This window comes from Eucalyptus grandis, chromosome 8 (genome assembly GCF_016545825.1).
Source record: "Eucalyptus grandis isolate ANBG69807.140 chromosome 8, ASM1654582v1, whole genome shotgun sequence".
In the NCBI taxonomy this organism is placed as follows: Eukaryota; Viridiplantae; Streptophyta; class Magnoliopsida; order Myrtales; family Myrtaceae; genus Eucalyptus; species Eucalyptus grandis.
The window spans coordinates 19885764-19907961 of record NC_052619.1 but is presented as its reverse complement, the minus strand read 5'-3'; the positions used below and the strand labels follow the sequence as shown (position 1 = coordinate 19907961).

The 22198-nt window shown below is 39.5% G+C and overlaps 2 protein-coding genes and 1 pseudogene across 2 annotated transcripts; 1 reads left to right on the top strand and 2 right to left on the bottom strand.

Annotated features, from left to right (window-relative positions):
* Nucleotides 1-9166: 9166 nt before the first annotated feature.
* LOC104428880 (mucin-1) lies at nt 9167-11465 on the bottom strand. The gene is given in 5 exon segments (XM_039299486.1): nt 9167-9542; nt 10494-10604; nt 10981-11007; nt 11119-11193; nt 11196-11465. Coding segments are annotated over 5 exon segments (702 nt in total). The 5' UTR covers nt 11461-11465; the 3' UTR covers nt 9167-9318.
* A 3072-nt stretch (nt 11466-14537) lies between these two features.
* On the bottom strand, nt 14538-14930 carry LOC104416541 (antifungal protein ginkbilobin-like protein). Its single transcript, XM_010027917.2, has one exon. It carries the CDS (start codon nt 14928-14930, stop codon nt 14538-14540), a length of 393 nt encoding a protein of 130 aa, XP_010026219.2.
* Nucleotides 14931-18718: 3788 nt separating this feature from the next.
* LOC104416542 lies at nt 18719-19601 on the top strand (annotated as a pseudogene).
* The last annotated feature ends 2597 nt before the right edge of the window (nt 19602-22198 follow it).

The window sequence follows — 22198 nt, the reverse complement described above, 5'->3', positions numbered from 1 at the left end:
ACTTTTTTTCCTTTTTTTCTTTTCTTTTTCCTATTCTCCTTCTTCTTCATGGCCGGTCGACTGCGCGGCGACCGGCCGATGAGGGGGCCGACCCTCACCGGAGCGTCGTCGACCCTCGACGGGTTGGCCCTCGTCGGCCGAGCCTCGGCGGGTAGCCGGGTGAGGCTCGGCCTCACTAAATCTGGCGAGGCTCACCGGCCACCGGCGGTGGGCTTGCCTCCGGCGGCCGGTGGCGGGCGGTGGCGGACAAAGGTGGCGGACGGCAATCGCGAGATGATGGAAGGGAAGAATTAGAGTTTATTGTTTTGATTTTTTTTTTGATTTTCGGACGAAGAATCATATCTTTTTTTTTTTTTTATTCTCAATTATCTTCCCAATTTATTTTTGGGAACAAAATTTTACCAAACGCAATTCTCGTCCAAGCGATTCGAAAACAAAAAATCAGAATCAAGCACTTTTTGGCATGTTGCTAAACATGCCCTTAAAGTTTAGTAATCTACGAATAATAAAGTAAACCTTGTGAAGTCATTTACTTATAGACAAAACTTAAAAGAGGCAATTTAAAGCTATATATTAAATGAGGAAATGTCAACGACACAATAAGACAACTGAAATCTAAATCAATTTAATTCAAAAATAAATTAAACTTCTGAAAATAACTTAAGTCTGCTGACATCTGAATTTCGTCAATAATATCGAATACTCACTTTTGGCAATAGAAAAATAATATATATAAATGATAATCAATAGGAACATGAAAAGGCTTAGCCCATTAAGATCGATTGAGGCCTATTCTTCTGTTCAAAATCAAAAGGGTGAGTCGCACGCAAGCGAGGCTAAGCCATGCCCATGCAAACAGACATGGTTTTACACGCCGGGGCCGAGCATCTTCTTCGGCGGTGGGTGGGTGAGAAAGGATGCCTCAAATACACACATTGAGCAAGAGGGAAAACGGAGAAGTCTCCAGCATTGAGGTCTCTGTTAATCTTTGAGGTGGCGTCCGTCGTCACTGATTTTGCTCGGTCGCCAACTTTGCCTTCGAAAGAGTATGAAAAGTGATATGCCTTGCTCTGCTTTGTTGGGCGAGGAAGCTTGAAGTTCTCAGCAGCATGCTTCCCTGTCCAACCTCTAGTTGTAATTGCTCCCGTGCGGTTTTACGGATTATGAAAACAATTTTTTGGAAAGAATTCCAATTCTAAAAAATTACGTTAAAAAATTAACAAGAATTTTAAAAATTCACCCATGTGCATTAGCACCTGCACGGCAGTAGCATGGCAAATGCACAGGACCTACACGGAATCTGCACGACAATAATAAGTGGAACAAATTCTAGCACACTCTCAAAACTACTAGCAAGTTTGGAGGGAAAAGGTCAATTACACGTTCAAAAAAGTGACTTGTATCATTTATAAGATCGAGCGAATAAAAAATATTTTCATCATATATTATAATGTTTAGACATATCAAAAGATGGGGAGAGTATTCAATCACATTTGAAAACAAAAGCGCCTATGAAAATTAGGATATTGGATGGTAAAGAAAAGTAAGATGAGCTAGACAACAGAGAAGACGGGTTCAGGATGGACCGAATATAGGGAATTCTTGATGGGCCCGCCAATTCCACCAGCGGATAAGCCGGCATCACATTTGATGTCATTTCGGGTATAGGCGCTTCATGCCGATAGTGATGTTGTTACTCACCGGAGGTGCCTTCCAAAATCTCGGGCTGCCAGTTGGATAGCGGTTTGTGGCTAGCAATCGTGCTCCCAAGTTAAAAATACGACACTCATCCATAAGCTATAATATAGGTCGGAGGGTTTTGTGTATTGATCACATCTAGATCTATGCAAGACGAGTTTCTATAAGCATTGCGAACTTGTCGTGCAGTCTTGGTATTGATTTGGAAATGAATCGTGAGTGTTCAGTGCGACTTAACCTCATTTTCTGTATAATCTGAAAGTGTAGCAACTTGGATTAGATGGTCTTAAACGGGTTTTTAAGTCAGTTTACTACGAGCCCAAGTAGTTTCTCAATAGCTAAATCCATTTATGAACTCAAAGTTCTTGTTTCTATTTTGTGTTCCAACACTTGTGAATGATGATTGTTAGTAAAATGTTTGAGTTTATCTCCACATAGGCGGTCTTACGTCATATCTTCAGTTTTCGTCGTTTTGGTAGGTTGTAATAAAGGCATAATGTCGGGGAAAAGGCAGCGGTGATGATACTAACCCATTATCGAGGTCGGCGATGAGCATGTTGTCTGAAATAGTATATTGTTGATTTTCATCTAGTTGATATCTATGACAGAGGCTTCAATCATGTTTGTTTCCCCCACTCGGTTTCCTCGTAAGTCCATGTATGAGTCATGGGAAATTATAATTGTTAACAGTGAAGATCCGGCGATCGGAGATATTTGGTGATGAATATGTTATGTTTGATTTAGGATGAGATCACGTGGACGTTATCGTTGAAGTTGTATTGTTCTAAACTACTAACTTCGAGTTTCTGGGCTGGAAGAAGACGATAACGGGGTTGGCTTAGTATGGTTTTAGTGAGTTCTTTTTTGGGCCTGTTAAACTGAGTGTGGCTAGAATGATTGGGCTGGGATTAGTTTTGAAAAATAAAGAGGTTTTTCAGTGTGGGCTTCATGAAAAATTTGGGATCCTCTTGAATTCAAGTTTGGAGTGGAAGAGATTCATGGCCCACTCAACGATTATCCTGATGTCTCAAATTACAATTTTGCCCGTCCATAAATTTCACCATCACAGTTTATTTAAGATGTGTGCATGGGATTTTTATCGAAATTTTTGGGAATATACCAAAGAATACATCTCATTTTTCACCAAATAGTCTCTCACATACGTTTGCTTTTGAAAGTATTAAGTACACAAGCACATTTTTTATCTTTGGAAACTGCTTTATACTTTTACATTAACTTATTCCACTCGTTGCGAAAGAATACATAAAGTGCTCTGCCTTGCTCTGCTCGTTGGGCGAGGAACCTTAAGAGTTACATCTTTCTTGGGCTCCATTTGGTCAATCGGAATAGGCCGCGGTCGCAAAACAAACCGGGAAGCTTGTATTTTGTTAATCACGACATTCTCAGCAATCGGGAAAGGTGAGAATTTACGGGAATAAATGGAAATAAATCTACGGCAAGGTACACAAACTTATCGTCAATTAAATGGGAAGACAAATCGAATTTAATACTTTCTCCAAGGGTCCAAAAAATCTGATTCTATATTTACCTAAGTCATTAATTCCCAGCACTTAATTTTCACCCCTTGCTTGGTATATAAGAGGGTGGCCATTCCACTGGAAGGAGACAGATCTAAAAGAAGCCATTTGAGGGGAACCACAGCAAGATGGGAAAGTTCTCCGCAGCATGCTTCATCGTCTTAGCTCTAGTTGTTATTGCAGTTGACTTACACACAGTTCCGTTAAATTCTGGTGCATTCATCGTCCAAAATTCCATATTCCTTCAATTTTCAATTTCTTGACAAAAATTCTTAAATTTTTATTTGGAAAAAAAAAAGACTCGCCCTTTATGTTTGGAGTATTTTCATGTCCAAAAATCTATTTTATTATAATAGCTAAATAGACGTAGAAATCTCGTAATAGCTAAATATCTCGTGATATTTAGGAATCTCGTAATAGCTAAATAGATGTTATAATAGCTAAATAGATGTCCAAAATTCCATTTAGAAGGTTCTCTATATCCCGGACCGTGCATATCTTGATTATCCCCTACAAAAATTTCCTAAATATTTTTAACAATAGATTCGAGAATGGTAACTATCATCGACTTGAGTGCACAACCCTGGAGAACTATGCAATGCGTAGCCTTCATCTTAATAACTTCTCATTCAAGCCTGAAATCCACTGGATCATAACGAAAGCGCTGTTCTACTAATGGTGGTGCCGAGCATGGCGAAGGGCTGCCTGGAAGGCTTGCCGTGGGTGCATTACGTCTGTCAGGGTCGCACCCCGTCGCAAGAGTGCTGGGGGAATTGCACGCAGCGACACCCGAACCTCATCACCGCCTTCTGCGGAGGCAGCTCGTACGCCCAGGCCTGCATGTGTCAATATCAATGTTGATGCATAAAGTCATAGTTTTTATTCGTATTTCGACTGGAATTGAATAAATGAACTTGACTACTGACATCCTTTTTTTGGGGACATTGTTAGCGCTTCGATTCGGTTGATCAATGAGGTGACTTTTCCATATGATTGATGCGTTTCCTTTTCTTGAATAACAAAGGAACATTGCTTTCTCTAGATGGGGGAAAAGGGAAGATGATGGTATTGGCATTACATCTCTTTAGACTTAGTTGTAGACCCGCGAGATGCGCCGGACGATTAAATCTCTCGATTCTAAAAGCATGATGTGCACATATTCTGTCAGTGCATGAAACCGATACACGAAAAGCTTGTGAAAAGTTAACGCAAAAAATCCTATTCTTTTTCCTATAGTGAAAATATTATTCTTTCAGATAGGTATTATTAAGGTTTCTTCAGTTAAATCCACGTCTGCGAAAACTTTGGTGGTCAAATTAACCGAAGAAATTGTTTGACTTCATTTCATATCTGGCTGATCATCTTCCAATTGAAGAGCTTTGCTTTACTGTTTGTGGTATTTTTCTGAGGTTTGGTACATGGCATTACGGAAGGGTCTGGAACTATTCTGAAAGCTCTGGTGGAGGTCTGAAATATTTGGGTTTCACTGAGGGTAATATGTGGAGTTATAAGCCAGGAAATTCCACTTCGAGGCGAAAATAGACTGATCCCTTTTCTCGATAAGCTGAGGGCACGAGCGCAGGCTTCAGCAACCTGGAGCCTGGAGGGCCCATGAAATTTGATTATCTTGATTATTACATCGAAAACCTCTTCCGCATTTAATGTTTTCTTTGCAGCCACAAGTTCTTGTCGCTGCTAGGCTAGTTAGTCGATCCTGGTAGGCGATTCTTGTTCCATTTCGCCGCTGGAATTACTTGATCCTTGATTGCGCAAATGTTCTTGCCTGGTCATCAGCTTGTCAAAGGGACTATTTGCGAATAGTTAGTGATCATGAGGGGACAATGTGCTTGTGGAATTTGTGATTGTAACCCAAAGCAGTGCTGAAAACATTGCTTGAGCTACCTGGATAAATACTTATCAGAACATATGTACACATGTTTGGAGGAAAAGAAAACTGGTTTCTTTTTGCTTGATTTTATTCCCCATTCACTAGTGCTCTATTGAATAATGTGTTTCTCTGATCCATCCGTGCCAGACGGAACTGATACACCATTCATATTGCTTTGTCAACTTGTTTTTCAGATTTTGAATGACAATAACTGATAAGAATATGATATTGAAAGGCTGAAGCATATTTTATGTAGTGTTTATTCTTGTTTTCTGTAAAGTCTAACCCATGTTGATAATTCCATTGCAACTCATGTGAATGTAATATTTGCATCGATACGGAGACATTAAACACGTTACAACCAAAGTATGATGCAAAACTGATCAATGAAATCTTATTTATATGATCGATCAATTCCTTGTCTTGAGTAGGATTTCATTACATCATTTGCTCTCTTTGGGGAAACAAAAATATGTCGGCAAAGTTCTGCGCCGCTTTGATCAAGGTAGCTTGATGTTCAGCTTATCTGCAAAAGAATAATCATGGATGAGAATCAGCAAAAATTGAAAAAGAAAAGAAGAGAACCATATCATATCGAAGATGTCAACATAAGAACATTAAAGGAATAATGTATTTCAGACTTGATGCAACGTACCGGCGATTTCCTTGGCCGAGCATTCACTGTCGCACCTAATTTCACAAAAGGTCGAGCCATTGCCATCGGCTTTGCACTCGCTCTGGCATGTGTTGAAGCACACCTTGAACTTCTCGTCAATGGCTGCTTCTGCCATGTGGATGTTCAATGCCGTGGCAACAACGATGCACGTGAGGAACACTGCGACGAGCTTGTTGGCCATTTTGCTTGTTTATGTACTTAGTCTGCGAAAGGAATGGTGCACCAGTTTCTGTGTTTCCCTGACTAAAGAGGTCACATATGATGTTCTTATATAGATAGAGAGTGACCTTATTTCAAGCACTCAAGTCCCTGAAATCTGGGAAGACCGGTGAACTTTCCGGTTGCTTTTAGTCGCATCATTTGAGAATCGCTGAACTTGGGGTTTAAATCAATGGACAGGCGCTAGACTCTCCATCAGGTGTTGGATGGTCATTTTTAGTTTTCTCATTGCTTATGCTAAATAAGCCAAAGATGACAAGGTCAACCACCCTCGTCACCTCATCTCAGTTTAATCCAAATAAAAAGAATGAAAAGATAAAAAGAGCTGCACCAATCTCAAAATTCATATACTGGAACAGAAGAACTTTGATAAAAGAAAAAAGAGGTTCTTTCTCTATAAACCATCTGTTTTTTATGGTAATATTCTCTTACTTCCCTTTGGACTGAACTAGCATCAACAAGATACTCTTGGTTTAATTCGGAGATTGCCTGTATTGACTATGTGGTTAAAAGCGCAATTCGATTTAGTACATGGAAGAAGCGTGGTCTGAACATCTATGCAAGGGGTTGGTTTGCTAACAGTTGTTCACATTTAAATTAGGCTAATATACTTACGTATAATTTCAAGTATAAAATTTGGTTGGACTTGAAAAGCTTTTAAGAAGAGGGATTAATAGTGCTTAAGCTGTCTACTTTTGTTTACACATCCCACATCCATCACCTATAGATGTATATGAATTATAATTTCCTAAAAATTATCGATTGTACCTCGTACAAAAGTGAACTAAAAGAAGTAATTTCATCATCAATAAAAGTGTATAGGAATAAATTGTTATTCATAGGAAAAGTATTCTACGTTGACTAATTTTTCCAAATGATAAAAATAATCATTTTTAAGAAAATATGTACCGGTCGATTGATTTTTCCTAAAATAATTGCACTCACTTTTCATATATTGAGTTAAATTGCAATAATTTATTGAATTATTGGGTTGTGAACGTAATTTTCTTCTAGTGATTAAATAAAATTATCTTTTCCTTGCGGCCCATGTTTGATAACTAGAATACGTGATGGAGTTTAATGTTCTCAATACTTAATATATTAAGCATATTTGTTAACTAGAACTATTTTTGACTTCAAAGACGAAATTTAGTCAAAGAAACTACTTAATTCAGTAAGGATGAGGTTAACTAATTTATTTAATGGAAAAAGGAAACCAAGTAAGAAATAAAATTTTGTATATTACATCTTTAAGACCTAAAACCTGCCATTAATATTTACAATCCCATGTTTGATAAGAAACATATACCATTTACCCAGTATTCAATCATCATCAAACAACATTATTTTAATTTTCAGCAGTTAAATGGTCGACACTAGAAATTCGGGAGAATTACCAAAAAAGTCCTAAACCTATTGCAGTTGTGCCAATTCAGTCCTAAACTTTTTTTTTTTTGCCAATTTAGTCCTAAACCTTTTACAATTGTGTCAATTGAGTCAATTCGACCAAAATTGACCATTAGACGAATGATTCTTTAATACTTTTTTTAAATTTTTTTCGAATTTTTGAATTTTTTTTGAATTTTTTTCCTATCTTCTTCTTCCTCGGCCGGGCGCCGGCCGCCACCAAAGGCAAGGGCCGGTGAGGTTAGCCTCGCCCACCGGAGAGGCTCTCCCCCGGCCCGGGGCCAAGGCAAGCCTCACCCAACGACGGCGAGGCCGCCGTTACCTAGCCAAGGCGAGGCTCGACCTCGCCCGGCCATGGCGAGGTCGAGCCTCGCCTTGGCTGCGCGACGGCGGCCTTGCCGTCACCGGGCGAGCCTCGCCGGTTGGCCGTGCTGGCCAAAGGAAGAAGAAGATAGGAAAAAAAATTAAAAAATTAAAAAATTGAAATTTTTTAAAAAAAAATTATTAAAAAATCGTTCGTCGGCCGATCGGCGTCCACATCGCGCCAACCGGCCAATTTTGGTAGAATGGACTGAATTTGCACAATTGTAAAAGGTTTAGGACTAAATTGGCCAAAAAAAAAGTTTAGAACTGAATTGGCACAATTACAATAGGTTTATGACTTTTTTGGTAATTCTCCCCTAGAAATTTAGTACATGAACTTTAAATGCATTCATAATGACAACAAAGAGAACTCTTACTGGATGAAATATAAATAAGCTATGTGGTCATCTCCCCAAAGTTCTTGTCACAATGCATAACTAGATTGTATGGGGATTTATTGTCGTAATAATAATTAAGCCCATCTTGTTATCACAATCTTAATTACTGAAATTGCTCGCCATTGCCATCATTTCCGAGATACTGGACTGGCAGTCGTCGAGAGGCCAGTGCGTGAGCTAGGATCGGGCCGGGGTGCTTCCAAATTTGGTTACAAATCCCCCGCGGTTAACCCTTCCATTTTATTTACGTGGAACGGGGGCTCAATAACCACGGCCTTTGTTTAAGGTCCTTAGGCTGGACCAAACTATTGAGTTTCATGAGGAACGCGCATATCAACAAAGACCGTCAATTTTTTCCCTTTCCTTTCCTTTTTTTTTTTTTCCTCTTCATCAACCATAGGCGAGGGCTGGTATTGGCAAGTGTTGGTTTCGGTAGATTAGGCGAGGGCTGCCCTTGTTGGCATCTAGTGAGGGTTGCCCTAGTGCTTGCTAGAGGCTGATGAGGGTCTACCAAGGGCTGCCCTCACTAGATTTGACGAGGTTGATGCTCATTGATGCCAATTAGGGCGCTTGTTTGTGGCTAGCAACCTCTGCTGGCTTATTGAGGCCCCAAAGCCAATGGAAGGTAATTGGGAAAAAGAGGAAAGAAAAAAAGAGAAATACAAAAGGAAAAAAATTAAAAAAATTAAAAAATAAAAAGAAAATTATCCACTTTAGCGTTAACTATGTCACATAAGACAATTAGCATTGATCAGATTGTCAAGTCAACAATCTTTGATCAAAATTGATTGGAATGATTGAATCGGCTACATTAAATATTTAGGATTGAATCGATTTTTATATAATAGGTTTAGGACTTTTTTGATAATTTTCTTTTGAGGTATAGAGGGGTCATTTTTTCAGCCTGACTTACAAACATTACATGCATCTTGTGGTTTATGTCATCGGCTATCATCAATGTCTACCCTAGCGAAATTGATTAGCTGATAAAGGTACTTTTAACTTCTGGGGTCAAACTTCAGAGGAACCAAGACAAATTTAGGGTTGCCACAGAACGAAAGCCTGCGTGCATGTGCATGCCCTTACGTACAGATACACATATATCACCAGACGGGGAGACTGTGCAATCACTCAATAGGATTTTAATACAACAACACCTATAAAAATCAGGAGGTATGATAAAGAAAGGTGAGATGGGGTTGACGCCGAAGAAGACGACGGGTTCAGAATGGGCCGGACACCGGGAGTACTCGACGGACCCACTGATTCCACAGGCGGATAAGCCGGTGTTGCGTCCGATGTGGTGTCAGATTCCGGCGCGGGTGCTGGCGGCGATGCTATTACTGCTTTGGAAGCTGCGTGAAGGAGTGAAGAGGCTCAATTAGGTGAGACGATCAACTAACTCGATCCATTCCACAATATATGTCAATGTTTTTATTCCAAAATTGCTTTTATAAATTTGGCTTTTTAAATTCTAACAATAGCATTCCCCTTCTAGTGTTGAATTTTAGATGGGTAGGTGAACACAAAGTGGAATTATTTGAAATACATGATTTCCGGTTTCTTTCGGTGATTGGAAGGCGTCGTATCTTGATGAGTAAAATAATTGATATGATCTATTTTCGCAATGTCAATTCAAATTTTCATAAAGAGGGAAAGACGAGGGATTCATGAAAATTTTGTAATCTATCTTGAATTCAAATATAGAGTGTGGTAGATTCATGGGTTACTAGACTATCATTTTGATTATTGCAAATTTGCAATTCTTTCCGTCTATAGTTCTTGCAATTATAGCCTATTTGCGATGTGTGCATGGGCTATTCATGGAATTTTATTTTGGGGGAACTACCAAAACTTACGTCAACTTTCACAAACTTCTCCTTTTGACAATACCAAAAGTATACTTGAGGTTTATTTTTGAAGCCACTTTACACATCCGTGGTAATTATATCACCTTGTATCTTCATTTATAAAACTGACCATTTTTTCTTTAAGAATACCGATCCCCCGATTTACCAACTAAACACCAAATCATTCAAAAACAAGATGCTAAAAGGAGTTTGCTAAATGGGGCAATCTGGCATTTTTAATGTGTGATTTTGCTTAGGGTTATGTCAATGATATCTGCAAAGATAGACATATAAAAGTCATCATTGGGTTAAAAATGAGGTTCTTTTTTTCTTGGTATTTGGCATTTTGTTTTGGTAAAAGGATAAAGTCTCCATATATATGTTTGTACGTACGGACGTACGTACGGACGTATGTATGTATGTATGTATGTATGTACGTATGTCTCGGAAGTTTACCTCGGGGGCTTAATGATGGGGAAGGAGCTAAATGTGGAGAACCAGATCCAGCTTCGTGATGATGGGGTGAAGAAGCTGCAGGTGCAGGAGGTGGGCCGAACAGTGTGGGACCTGTCAATGAAAGTACGTTATTTTCCTAGTAATATACAATCTTCGGTTGCATGTATACATAACTTGGAACCCGTTCCAGTTTCCTATTTTCCATCCGGTGACCCCTTGTACTTTCTAACTCGGTGAAAATAACTCCTGTGCTATTTACAAGTTCATTGAGAACCCCTTCCGATTAGTTTCGGGCAGGTTCATCGCGTAACTTAGCCAAAGCGAAATCGATCCAAAGGGTTTCTAAATGATTTTGTAAGCGTACATGGGCTATTTTCACGAAATCGAAAGTACCCGGGGGTCATTGGATAAAAAGAACCAGAGCACAGGAGGGTGTTTGCTATATCATAGTATCGTTTTACGAGGAGTTTTAGGCATGTCAACGTACCTGGAGCAGGAAGGGGCGACCCGGAGGCTGCAAAATCAAACGAACATGTTACACCATATTAGTCTTTCGCGTCTCCTTTTCTTTCCTAATATTCGACGAATAAATTGCAGCGCAGACCAAGGAATCATCATGCCTAACCTTTGCACTGCAAGGGAAGGCCGCCGTTGCAAGCCTGGGGGAGCGAGAGCGCGAGGGTCCGGTTGACAGGCAGCGGATGGGCACGTTGGCGGTGACGACGAGGCAGGTGCATTCGAGGCTGGTCCCCAAGAGCTTCTTGAAGGAGTCGCAGCAGCTGGAGGAGGGGGACGACCCGTTCGCGCTGCTCCCGGTGATGAAGTTGAAGCACGGCGTGAAGGTCGAGATCATGGACGCGCTGCAGGGCGTGCTGATCTGGGCGTCCACCGACATGAACGGAGTGATCACGCAGAGCGCGGAAGCTAATACGAGCGCAAGCTTAAGTAAAGCTTTGGAGCCTTCCATGGTGATGCGGGCTTTGTTGCACGGGCACGAGAGAGATGGGGTTATATATAGAGTTGGAGGGGGATTTTAGGTTACTTGTGAGGGAAAACCGAGGGTTAGATTTAAAGTGGTTCTGGAGTTGCAACTACTGGTGACTTGAATAGTGGGAGTGAGGGGAGAATTTAATTGATTTTCCTCTATATAAGGGAAGATTGCTAGACAGGTTCGATTAGTCTCGAAATTAGGTGCATGTGCACGATTATTTCCGGATTAGATGGATATTCGCAAAATTCGATCTTTGGAGGGACTTATATTGGGCCTAGTTTCTCGATTTTCAGCCCCTTTCTTGAAAAGAATAGGCCCATTTCGGCAAGGTCCAGGCAAGCCTTCATGAGCAGTAAGGCCTAGTTACATGGTGCACTTAAATGTTGACGTACATATTTCTATATATTTATTCTCCTTAGCCAAAGAGTATCAACCCGATATAACTTTAAATGAGGTTCTACTTCTGATGTTATAGAGATCATTAGCTAAAATTTACTTTAATGAAACTATCTTGATATTTATAAGGTCAAAAAAGGTAATAAAAAGGTTTCATATTTTTGTATTGATTTAGGAAAAGGATTAAAATGAAAAAAAAAAAGTTTTGGAAAATCTGGGGAATAAACTTGTGGATAGAATTGAAGGAGTGTTTGAATTTGTCGAACAGTTAAGCGACTAAATTGAATATATTGAAAGTTTAGGATATATTAAACATCTACAAATAATTTAAGGACCAAATTGAACGAACTAAAAGTCTAAAAAGATAACATTTTTTCTTACTATTGTCAATCTCAAGATCCCTTGGATACTTGCTATACATGCATGTTGGCAGCTCAAGATATGAATACTTAAGCAATGTCACCTTAGTATCGGCAATTTTCCTTGCTAATGATTGAATAGATTCATGAATCAATATATGATTACACATAACATAATAATTAAATATCTCAAGAAAAAAAAAAAAATAACGGCTATAATAATTAATTGTTTCTTTAATTTCTTGTTATTTATATTCTATAAAATACCTATATTTCAATTTTTAATATCTCAATTAAATAAGAGAAAATCTAGAAACTTGCCTATCTGAGGTTGAATATTGTATCTGATAAATAAGAAAAAAAATCATAATTAACATAGTTATTATTTATATAAATGGTCGTTATATAAATTCATGAAATGAAGTGGCCATCAAAAGAGGCAACTTTATGTACGTCACTGAGTCGGTATTGGTCCTTTCCGGAACATATTTTAGTTTTACACAAACAAGATACAATGTCAATATTTAGTGGAGACAAAAGGTTTTTATTGAGCTTCTTCACAACTAGATCGCGAATCTTTGACATTGAATATATAAATACGCAATAGGATGATGCACGACAAAAAACTCTTTGTCAACTCTCTAATCACAAATGACTTTTGATTAGCATAGTGAATTTCAATATATATTCTCTCTCAAGCGGTTCTAACCCGTAAAGAAGATTAAGAATGAGAACAAAAAGAAATGAATAGGCGAAGCGGTACTGTGAAAATATTCCCCACTTTATTTTTTCACGTTCTTAGTTATTATTGTAATGCTAAGGAATGTCTCTAAGCTTATGTACATTATCTTATAAATGATATTCACATTTTACACAAAAAAGAAGAAGAAGAAGAAGAAGAGAGAGATAATTAGAGAAAGCGTGTTCTAATTTATTCTATCTCTATGCGTAAAGGATAAGCTGAGTCGGTAAAACAGGAAGGGTTTGGAAAACTGAAGCATCCACGGTTAGTACAAAGAAAATTTTCCACAACTGACTTATCCACCCTCAATTTTTGTACTTACTCATTCTCTCTTTAAATATCAAGTTAAACTGAACAATTTTCTTTACACTGACAGCGTACGTTACCCAAAAAGTTTTGCCCCTCCAATAGCTCGACTTAGTGCATTCACATTCTCACGAATCAGACCATTAGAAAGCTATTCTCGACACATTTAATATTGGATGACTATCTTTAACCAGAACCAAGAGATTAACTTTGTTTTATATAAGTTAAACATTTGGTAGGCTAGCGCCTGACTAACTTAGGTACGCCCACCATCGAAACATATCCATGGTATGGTCGATGATGCTCTTGGTCACCTGCTGGTCAATTAGCCCCCACTCTTTTGTCAAATTACCACTTATTGAAGTAAATTACTAAAACAATCATAAATTTATTGCAATTGTGTTACTTCATTATTAAACTTTTGAATTTGACAAATTTAATCCTAAGCTTTTTGAGGATTTGCCTATGCAATCATTCCAGTTTATTTTTTGGCTAGAAATGCTAACGTGGGTATTAGCCGTCCTATGTGGCATAATTACGGCTAACGTGAACAATTTTTACATTTTCTTGATTTTTTTATTTTTATATTTCCTTTTATCTTTCTTTTTTCTTTTTTTTACTTTTCCTACTTCCTTTGCCAATTGCAAACCTCGATGATGGCTGGCAAGGGATGCCCTTGCTAGCTTTGGTCGAGGCTCGACCTTGCTAGATCGAGCGAAATTGAGCCTTGCTTGAGGTTGGCAAGGTCAACCCTTGCCAAATATGGCAGCAAGGTCGATCCTCGCCCAATTTATTGAAGGCAATCCTCATCTATGGCCAATAGTAATAGGCAGAGGAAGAAGGAAATAAAAAAGAAAGAATAGAAAGAAAAAAGTACATAAAAATTCAAAACGATAAAAATTACAAAAATTGTTCAAATTAACACTAATCGTGCCATGTAAGACAATCATCATTTACCTAAGAGATTCCCAATTAAAGTTGGCTGAAAGGAGTATATTAACAAATTGTCAAAATATTTAGGTTAAATATATATATATGTGTGTGTGTGTGCGCGCGCGCGCGTATATGTATATAGGACCTTTTTCTTTTTTTTAACAATTTCCCCACGCTTATCGTATCTTTATTTCCTTGAAATCAGATACATATTATGTCAATACATTTCCTAAACACCAACAAAGGATGGTATTATTCTTCACCGATTAATACTCAAAACAAATTACAGGGTTTTATTACCATCGAAAAGAGAATAACTATTCGGTGAATGGATAATTCTCGTATCGGAGTCTGCTGTCGTGGAGCTGGAACTGAACCCCGATGCTATGGTCACACTGGTCGTCGACGTCGTCCCAAGCGGTTCTCACGCAGTAGGAGCAGTCCGACGGCGAGAGGGTCCCGTTGCACGCGGCGTGGCCGTAACAAACATGCCCGCTGTTGTCAAATTTGGAGTAGTAATCGTAGCCGGACTTTGCCGTCTTGTCAGCCAAATCCGAGAGAACCCACTCGACGCTGAAACTGTAGAGGCTCCAATCCGAATACTTGTTCCCGTTGCAGATCTTGTTCACCACCGTCGTGTCTACACCATTGGCCGGAAAAATGCAAGAAAGGATCAAAATGGCGATGGGTACAGTTCTTGATAAAGCCATCGTCAATTCTTCTCTTTCTTTCCTTCTGTTCTACGAAAACAGAAAGGGTGTTTGCAGTGCTCATCTCGGATGACTTTATATAGGGTTTATTCTTGCCGGCTTGCCAAATGTGGATGCCAATATAATGTTGGTTTTCGACTCTTTGTTTTTTTCCAAATTACCTTGTTCGTTTCTTTTATTAATATTGCTCCATGTAGGTATCATGATGCACGAAGAGAGAAATGCTACTAAGGACGATACATCCTCTAGTAGAACTTCCAGACAGGCTGTCTCACTGTGGAAACTTTGTTCTTTGTTGTATATCATGGAATTGACAAGAAATTTAACGAAATGCTTAGGAATTGTCGATGCGCTAACGTCACAAGTCATGGGTAGCTTCTTGACAGACTTCATGGCATGCGGTATGCATGAAAGAGACGAGAAAAGAGCCAGTGGAACCTTTTTTTTTAGGAACCTTTTTTTTTTAGGGACCATCCGATACTCAAGTCAGTAGTGATATATAATAACCAGACAAAAAATATTTTTAAGGGCTTTTGGCCTAGTTGGATCATCACCGTTTATTTGTGTGACAACGTCTTCGATATTTGTTCAGTAATGTGAATACATAAAGGTTGAACAACTCAATTTGTGGCAAGGCTTCATGTAAATCATTCGATTGATTGCTAATACTACTCTTGACAAAGTCGATGTGAATCTTGGTAAGTCACGTCATTCCCTATTGACGAACAACGAAAAAGGAGACGAAGCTAGAGACGTTGAAAAAGCTCGATATGCGACCATATCATCTTCAAAATGTGCATCATCATTGGTCCAACATTCTTATTCATCTAATGCAGGAGGAACAATAAGTAACCACTTTGCTCGACCGAAGACGTGATAGGCCTGCGGACAACTTTAAAATGTTCACAAAGGCGCTGGTGGTTTCATGGCTTGGATGTTTTAGCTTCTCTTGAAAAGGGTATTTCCCGTACCAAACTCTACATTCTTGCAGCTGGTGCTGAAGCCCGATCGAGAGGCAGGCCATATTCATTATTCATCCCTGAGACGGTCGAACTCATGCAGCCTCTGCAACTCATCATCCGTGAGCTCTCCACTGCAAGCACCAGGGCCATAGCAGGGGTCTGGCGTGGAATCATCACACACGCTACACTAGTCATAACCGTAGTTGGGCGTTTCAACCTTCAAATCCTCGAGTTCTTGCTCCTGATTCAGCAAGAAAAACCCTTTGATTCTGAACTGATTTATGATATATATTGTCAGGATTCGGTGCAGAATCTTAAGAAAATAGAGAGTAAAAACCAAAAAGAAAATTCGAGATACAAGATTTTATCTTGATTTACTCTTAAGTTAAGGCTACGACTAATAAAGAATTTCCACTATAATTTACACATCGCATTTTAATGTTACATCCCTCAATTATTAAAAAAAAAAAAAGATTATGTATATTCAGCAACTATGCATGAGCCAAAATCTGACTACCAATAAAATACAAGCTCAAACTATGAAAGCTTTTAGCAGCTCGGGGTACCGCTGGCTTATCAGGGAGAGAGACTCTTGTGTCATCCTGTTAATGAGGACCACGCTCTAACACATATGCTCAAAGTTAGTACCAAATCGAGCATCGAGAGGATCATAATCATGGAAGCGATGCGCTCAAAGTTGGTACTGCCGTGTCTTTTGTACCATTTTTGTTTGTCTATGGCTGCATGTTTTGTTCTTTGAGTTCAAGACCACGATTCCCATTTTTCCCTCCAATATATGCCAAACCAACTCCTGGTTCTTGTCTCCATCTACTCCCTTTCTTTTCTAGTTTGCCGCATGCGCGCACTCCGTAATCCACTTCTTTTGACGGAATTCAAGCTGGAGTTTCGGCAATTCAATTTTCACCAAATGCTCTTCTCGGTTCTTTTCAACGTCCCACGGAATCCCCTTTTAGGTACAAGATTGAGATTATGGCCAGTTATTTCGAAATAGGGAAAAGTACAAAAAAGAAAAATTATAAACATATACCATTTTTGTCTTAAACGTTTTCGTATTAGTACCAATTGAGTCATTCGGCTAATTTAGGCCAAAAATTATTGAAGTGAACACCAACTGCCTTCTATGGCATGATTGGTTCCAATGCTGACATTTTTTTTTCCAACGGCACAGGCCAAGGACGGTGAGCAATAGCCTTGCCTGAGTGAGGGTTACCTTTGCTAGGCCTCGCCTGGGTGAGGGCGAATGCTAGCAAGGTTGTCCTCACTAGATCTGGGGAGGCCAACCCTCACCTTGGCCAAGGTGGCCTTGCTAGGCGTTGTCCCCAGTGCTTGCCCTCGCTGGCCAAGGAAAAAAGAAGAAGAAGGAAAGAATTCAAAAAAATTATAAAAAAGTGTTTGCATCAGTGCCGACCATGTCACATATGATGACTAGTGTACTTCATTGATTCCTTCAGTGGTATCAACTTATTGATATCGGAGTCTTTTAGGGAATTTCTTTTCACTTCATGAATAGATAACTTTAATCATTTTTGTGCGTGGAGTTTCTTTGGTCACAAGCTTGTCTATGTCTACTACAACATGCTTGATTTCAACTAATATATTGCCTAGCGTGCCGCTCCCTCACATCTTGTCGACCATATTCAGCAGCAATCTCTCTTAATATAACGACATGTCATACTTTTCTGCCATGCAATAGTTAGTGCTCTTACGTAAAAAGTTTAGGGATATTTTAAGGACATTATTAACTTTATAATCAGTTAAGTTTGTATGCTCTATTAGATGCGACAGACTTATGATTTTTTCTTCTCGCGTGCACATATTACATATAAAAAGTAGCTTTTTCTTCATGCCAAATAAAGGTATTTCAGTTAAGTGTCCGATAACAGAACTTCCTCAATTCCGGTGGAAACAATGTAACCTAATTCCTAATGGATTGTGGTGTTAAGATGCTTGGGCTTTTCGGCAAAAAAGCGAAGGGTTCAAAACTCAATCCATTTGTCGCCAATTCTCTCTGGTCACCTTCAAGAGTCACAAGCTATTACGATTCCATAATTATGCAGCATCATCTGGATGGAAGGTTCAATACGAAAATTATAAATAAATCAATATTAATTGGCACCGATTAATCAAACAATATTTAAAACAAAGTAAACCCGTAAGGAATGTCTGTTTCCCTGGGAAAAGCCTCAAGGAATTTCATTGATATAAAAAAAAGCAGATAAGGGACAAGAATTGGGCACACTAATGGAATAAGTCGTGGATTTTCATTCAAAATGAGAAAAGAAGTAAATAAAGCTCAAGGGAAAGGAGATTCTTTTATTATTTATTTTTATTTTTAAGCAGAGAGATTCCGGACTGCAAAGCGACAAAAATCAGATGAGCTGGCACATCAATCGGGGGATCTACCAAGATTCCTACATAGAGACAAAGAAAGATAGAATCTGTGCGGGACCCACACAAAGAGAATAATGTCCGAACCACATTACATTACAAAGCGGCAGCATCAAAAGATGAGGTGAAAAACATCCATACAGAATGATCTCTGCATGGTTTGCCTTTCCAGATCCATCAGTCCTAGTGCAATTTAACGCTAATGTCCAAGTTAGTGATTATAGTAAAAGCCAAGAACCAGCAAGGCATGTTTTAATAAACTACAAATATGACAGAAGAAAATCCTTTCAAATCGATCATCTTTTTCCACTATAAAATCAATAATTCTTCATTTTATCATGGCAAGAAAGTTAATATTACATCTTTCAGATCAATTTCTTAGAAGTAAGCGAAGGGTTGTCTACTAATAAATCCAGAATGCAATATCGTGCCGGGGTAGTGTTTCCGTTTGTATTGCAAGTCGCACTTGCACTATCCATAGGGTGCGATGCTGGAGGGATTGTTATCTACTGGGGTCAGAATGGGAACGAGGGAACGTTGGCAGAGACGTGCCCCACAGGAAACTACGAGTTTGTGAACATAGCTTTTTTAGCAACATTCGGCAACGGGCGACCTCCACGATGAACCTCGCTGGTCATTGTGATCCGAACAGTCACAGCTGTACCAGATTGAGTGCCGATATCAGATCACGTCAAGCTAAGGAAATCAAAGTGATGCTGTCGATCGGAGGCGCGGCTGGTAGCTACTCCCTTGCATCCCCTATAGATGCACAGAAAGTGGCGAGGCACCTCTGGAACAACTTCCCGGGGGGAAGGCCCTCTTCTCGACCGCTAGGAAATTTGATCTTGGACGGAATCAACTTCGACATCGAAGGCGGGACGGCCTGTACTGGGACGACCTCGCCAGGTATCTTTCTCGTTACAGCAAGCGAGGGAAGAAGGTCCACTTGTCCGCTGCTCCTCAATGCCACTTTCTCGACGCGCGGGTCGGCAGGGCTCTTAAGACCGGTCTATTCGATTATGTTTCTGTCCAATTTTACAATAACGCTCCATGTCAATACTCCTGGGGAGATATCAACAATCTAGAAGATGCATGGAAACAGTGGACATCGAGCGTTCGGGCAAAGAAGATTTTCCTGGGTTTACCGGCTTCACCGGAGGCAGCCGGCAGCGGTTTCATACAGGTGTCTGATCTCACATCAAAAGTGCTTCCGGCCATCAAGGGTTCCAGAAAGTTTGGAGGTGTTATGCTCTGGTCAAAGTACTATGATGATCAAAGTGGATACAGTAAATCCATATAAAATGCTGTCTGAGTTTCGGTGTTTCTAGTATAAGCTAGTTTAATAGTTTCATATGACATGTCTTCTGCTCTAAGTCATTGTGATAAATACGTGTGTACTACGTTTATGTTTCTTATATTGAGAAGAGATCTCCATCACAGACTCTACTTGTACCTTCAAAACATGATTACTCCATATAAAAGTATTTAAATATCAAACTTGACATTTATTTAACAGTTTAAACTTCTAGAAAAATCGATGGTGATTTCATAAAAACTCACATAGGATCAAAGCTAGTCTTGAGTTTAAATCTTTTTAGACCCTTTTTACCCCCTTTATTTGTCTGTTTACATGCTTCAACCCTGGGTTAAAGTTTACTTCACACTCAAGTGAGATTGTAAAGGTACTTAAATATTCATCATGACTTTACTAATAACTTAAATTTCTAGAACAGTCTGCAGTAATCTTACAGTATCTTGCTAGCTCTTGAACATATATGCTTATATGGCAATCCAATTTGTAATTTTCTCACTTGTCCCACCAAACTTAAAGCTAGTAACGACGTCTAAAATTGCATCTTACTTATCGTGAGAGCTGAAGAAAATTGCATTATCAATGTCTCTACCAAATTCCTAGGTGCCGCATGCTTTCATCTGTCCAAGTTTGCTGCATATCCAACTTCCAAAGCCATGTCTATAGCCTTTCCTTATACTTAAGCCATCTCGTTTTCTTCGAAGAAAATTCGAATGTCTATCATTGCTAAGATTCTAAAATAGCCATGAGAAAGAATTCACCAGCTAAAAAAAGAGTAAGGGTTCTTAATTAGATCTTCGATTTAATTGAGCTTGTCCTAATAACTCTATACAATCATCGGTTTTAGCGTTATATCGTATCGATCAACTCTCATTTTTGGAAGAAAGTTCGAATGTTTTAGTTAAAGGGCTCTAACTGGGTTTTCCAGTAGTCATCATAATTAGGTAGTCGATCTCGTTGAAAAATGTTCTGTGGAATATACCTATGTCCGTCTATTGACGCTATTCCTCACATGGAAAAGAGAAAACTTCCTAATTTTTCTAATAATAAGCTAAGTTGAAAAAATAAATGCAAACGACCATTTATCTCTAACTCATAAATTTAGCTGATACAAAACTTATGATAGCACCCAATTTTTCCCAACTTGGATGGATCAATCCAGAAAATATTAAGTGCATCTTATGTGTTAGTGTGGTAACAAGAAAATGAATGATAATGCGACATATGTCTCGTGTGAGGCTCAAATCGTCAGGTCAAACTTTGAACTCACCGTCCTCTCTCTCTCTCTCTCTCTCTCTCTCTCCCACCGAGCCCTCATCCGACCGACAAACCACCAGCTCGTCTCTCTGGCTCCAACATCATATGTGCTCACGGTTGGGTTGGCTCCCTCTTCTCACTGGCAAGAACCTCTCTGGCTACATTCCCTCTGAGCTTGGCCTCCTTGGCTCGTTCAAACGGCTCAACCTCACCGGCAACAACTTCTCCAAGCCCATCCTCCCGCCTCTTCAATACGACCTCAGTCGTCTCTCTCGACCTCTCCCAAAACTTGCACGCTGATTCGATCTCGACCCAGAACAAGAACCTCCCCAACCTCGCCCACTCGGACCTGTCCTCAAACTCGCTCAATGGGTCACTCTCCGAAGTGCTCACAGAGCTTGGGAGACTCTCCAAGAGACTGAACCTGTCATACAACATGTTCTCCGAAAAGGTCTCGATTGTGCCCTCTCTCTCTCTCACTCTCTCTCTCTCTCTCTCTCTGAGTCACAACCAAGTCCTCATCCAACAAACCACCGCGTGGCCTCCGCCTCCACCATCGCGAAGTTTGTCATTGGGCTCGGTGGTTCATTAATCAGTCGAGGGCTTGGTGGGAGAGAGGGGCGGTAGAGAGAGAGAGTCGGGCGAGCGAGAAGGGGAAGAGAGAGAGAGTGCAGAGAAGAGAGGAGATTTCAAAATGGTTTGACCACTTGGGCCCTACTTGGGCATATGTCACATTATCATACTTCTTCTTGTTTGTCACGCTGACACAACGCACTTGGCAATATTTTCTCGATCAATCTATAATTTCCAATCAAAAAATGAGTGTGTGACATTATTTAATATACCGTGAGAATAACTGTTTATTTTGACCACAAAAATTAAATCATAAATAATTATAAATTATTGTGAGATCCACTTCTTGAGGCATTTGTGCGCCATGATATCGTTATCGATACTGATATCTCAAAACTGTTATGCTAGCAAAGCTCTTTTCAATCTATGGATGTCTTCTCACTTAGCCACACCTTATGATGGTATAGCCTTAAAGTAAAGGCCAATATGCATAACTCATGAATAAAATCTATTTAAGTTAGATTTCCAAAACTGAAAATACGTTCAAGCTTGTTGAATTCTCTTCGTAAAGAGAAATTTGAATCATCTCCGCTTTTCACCCGAGCTTGAAAAAGGAACTAACTAATTCATCAAATCCTTCCGGCCCACTAAGGTAAGATCGATTAGCAAAGTAATCGTGACATTAAACTATCAATTGATATAAGGGAGAATGAACCGATCAATTATAAACTTATTGTATATATATTAATTTAGTC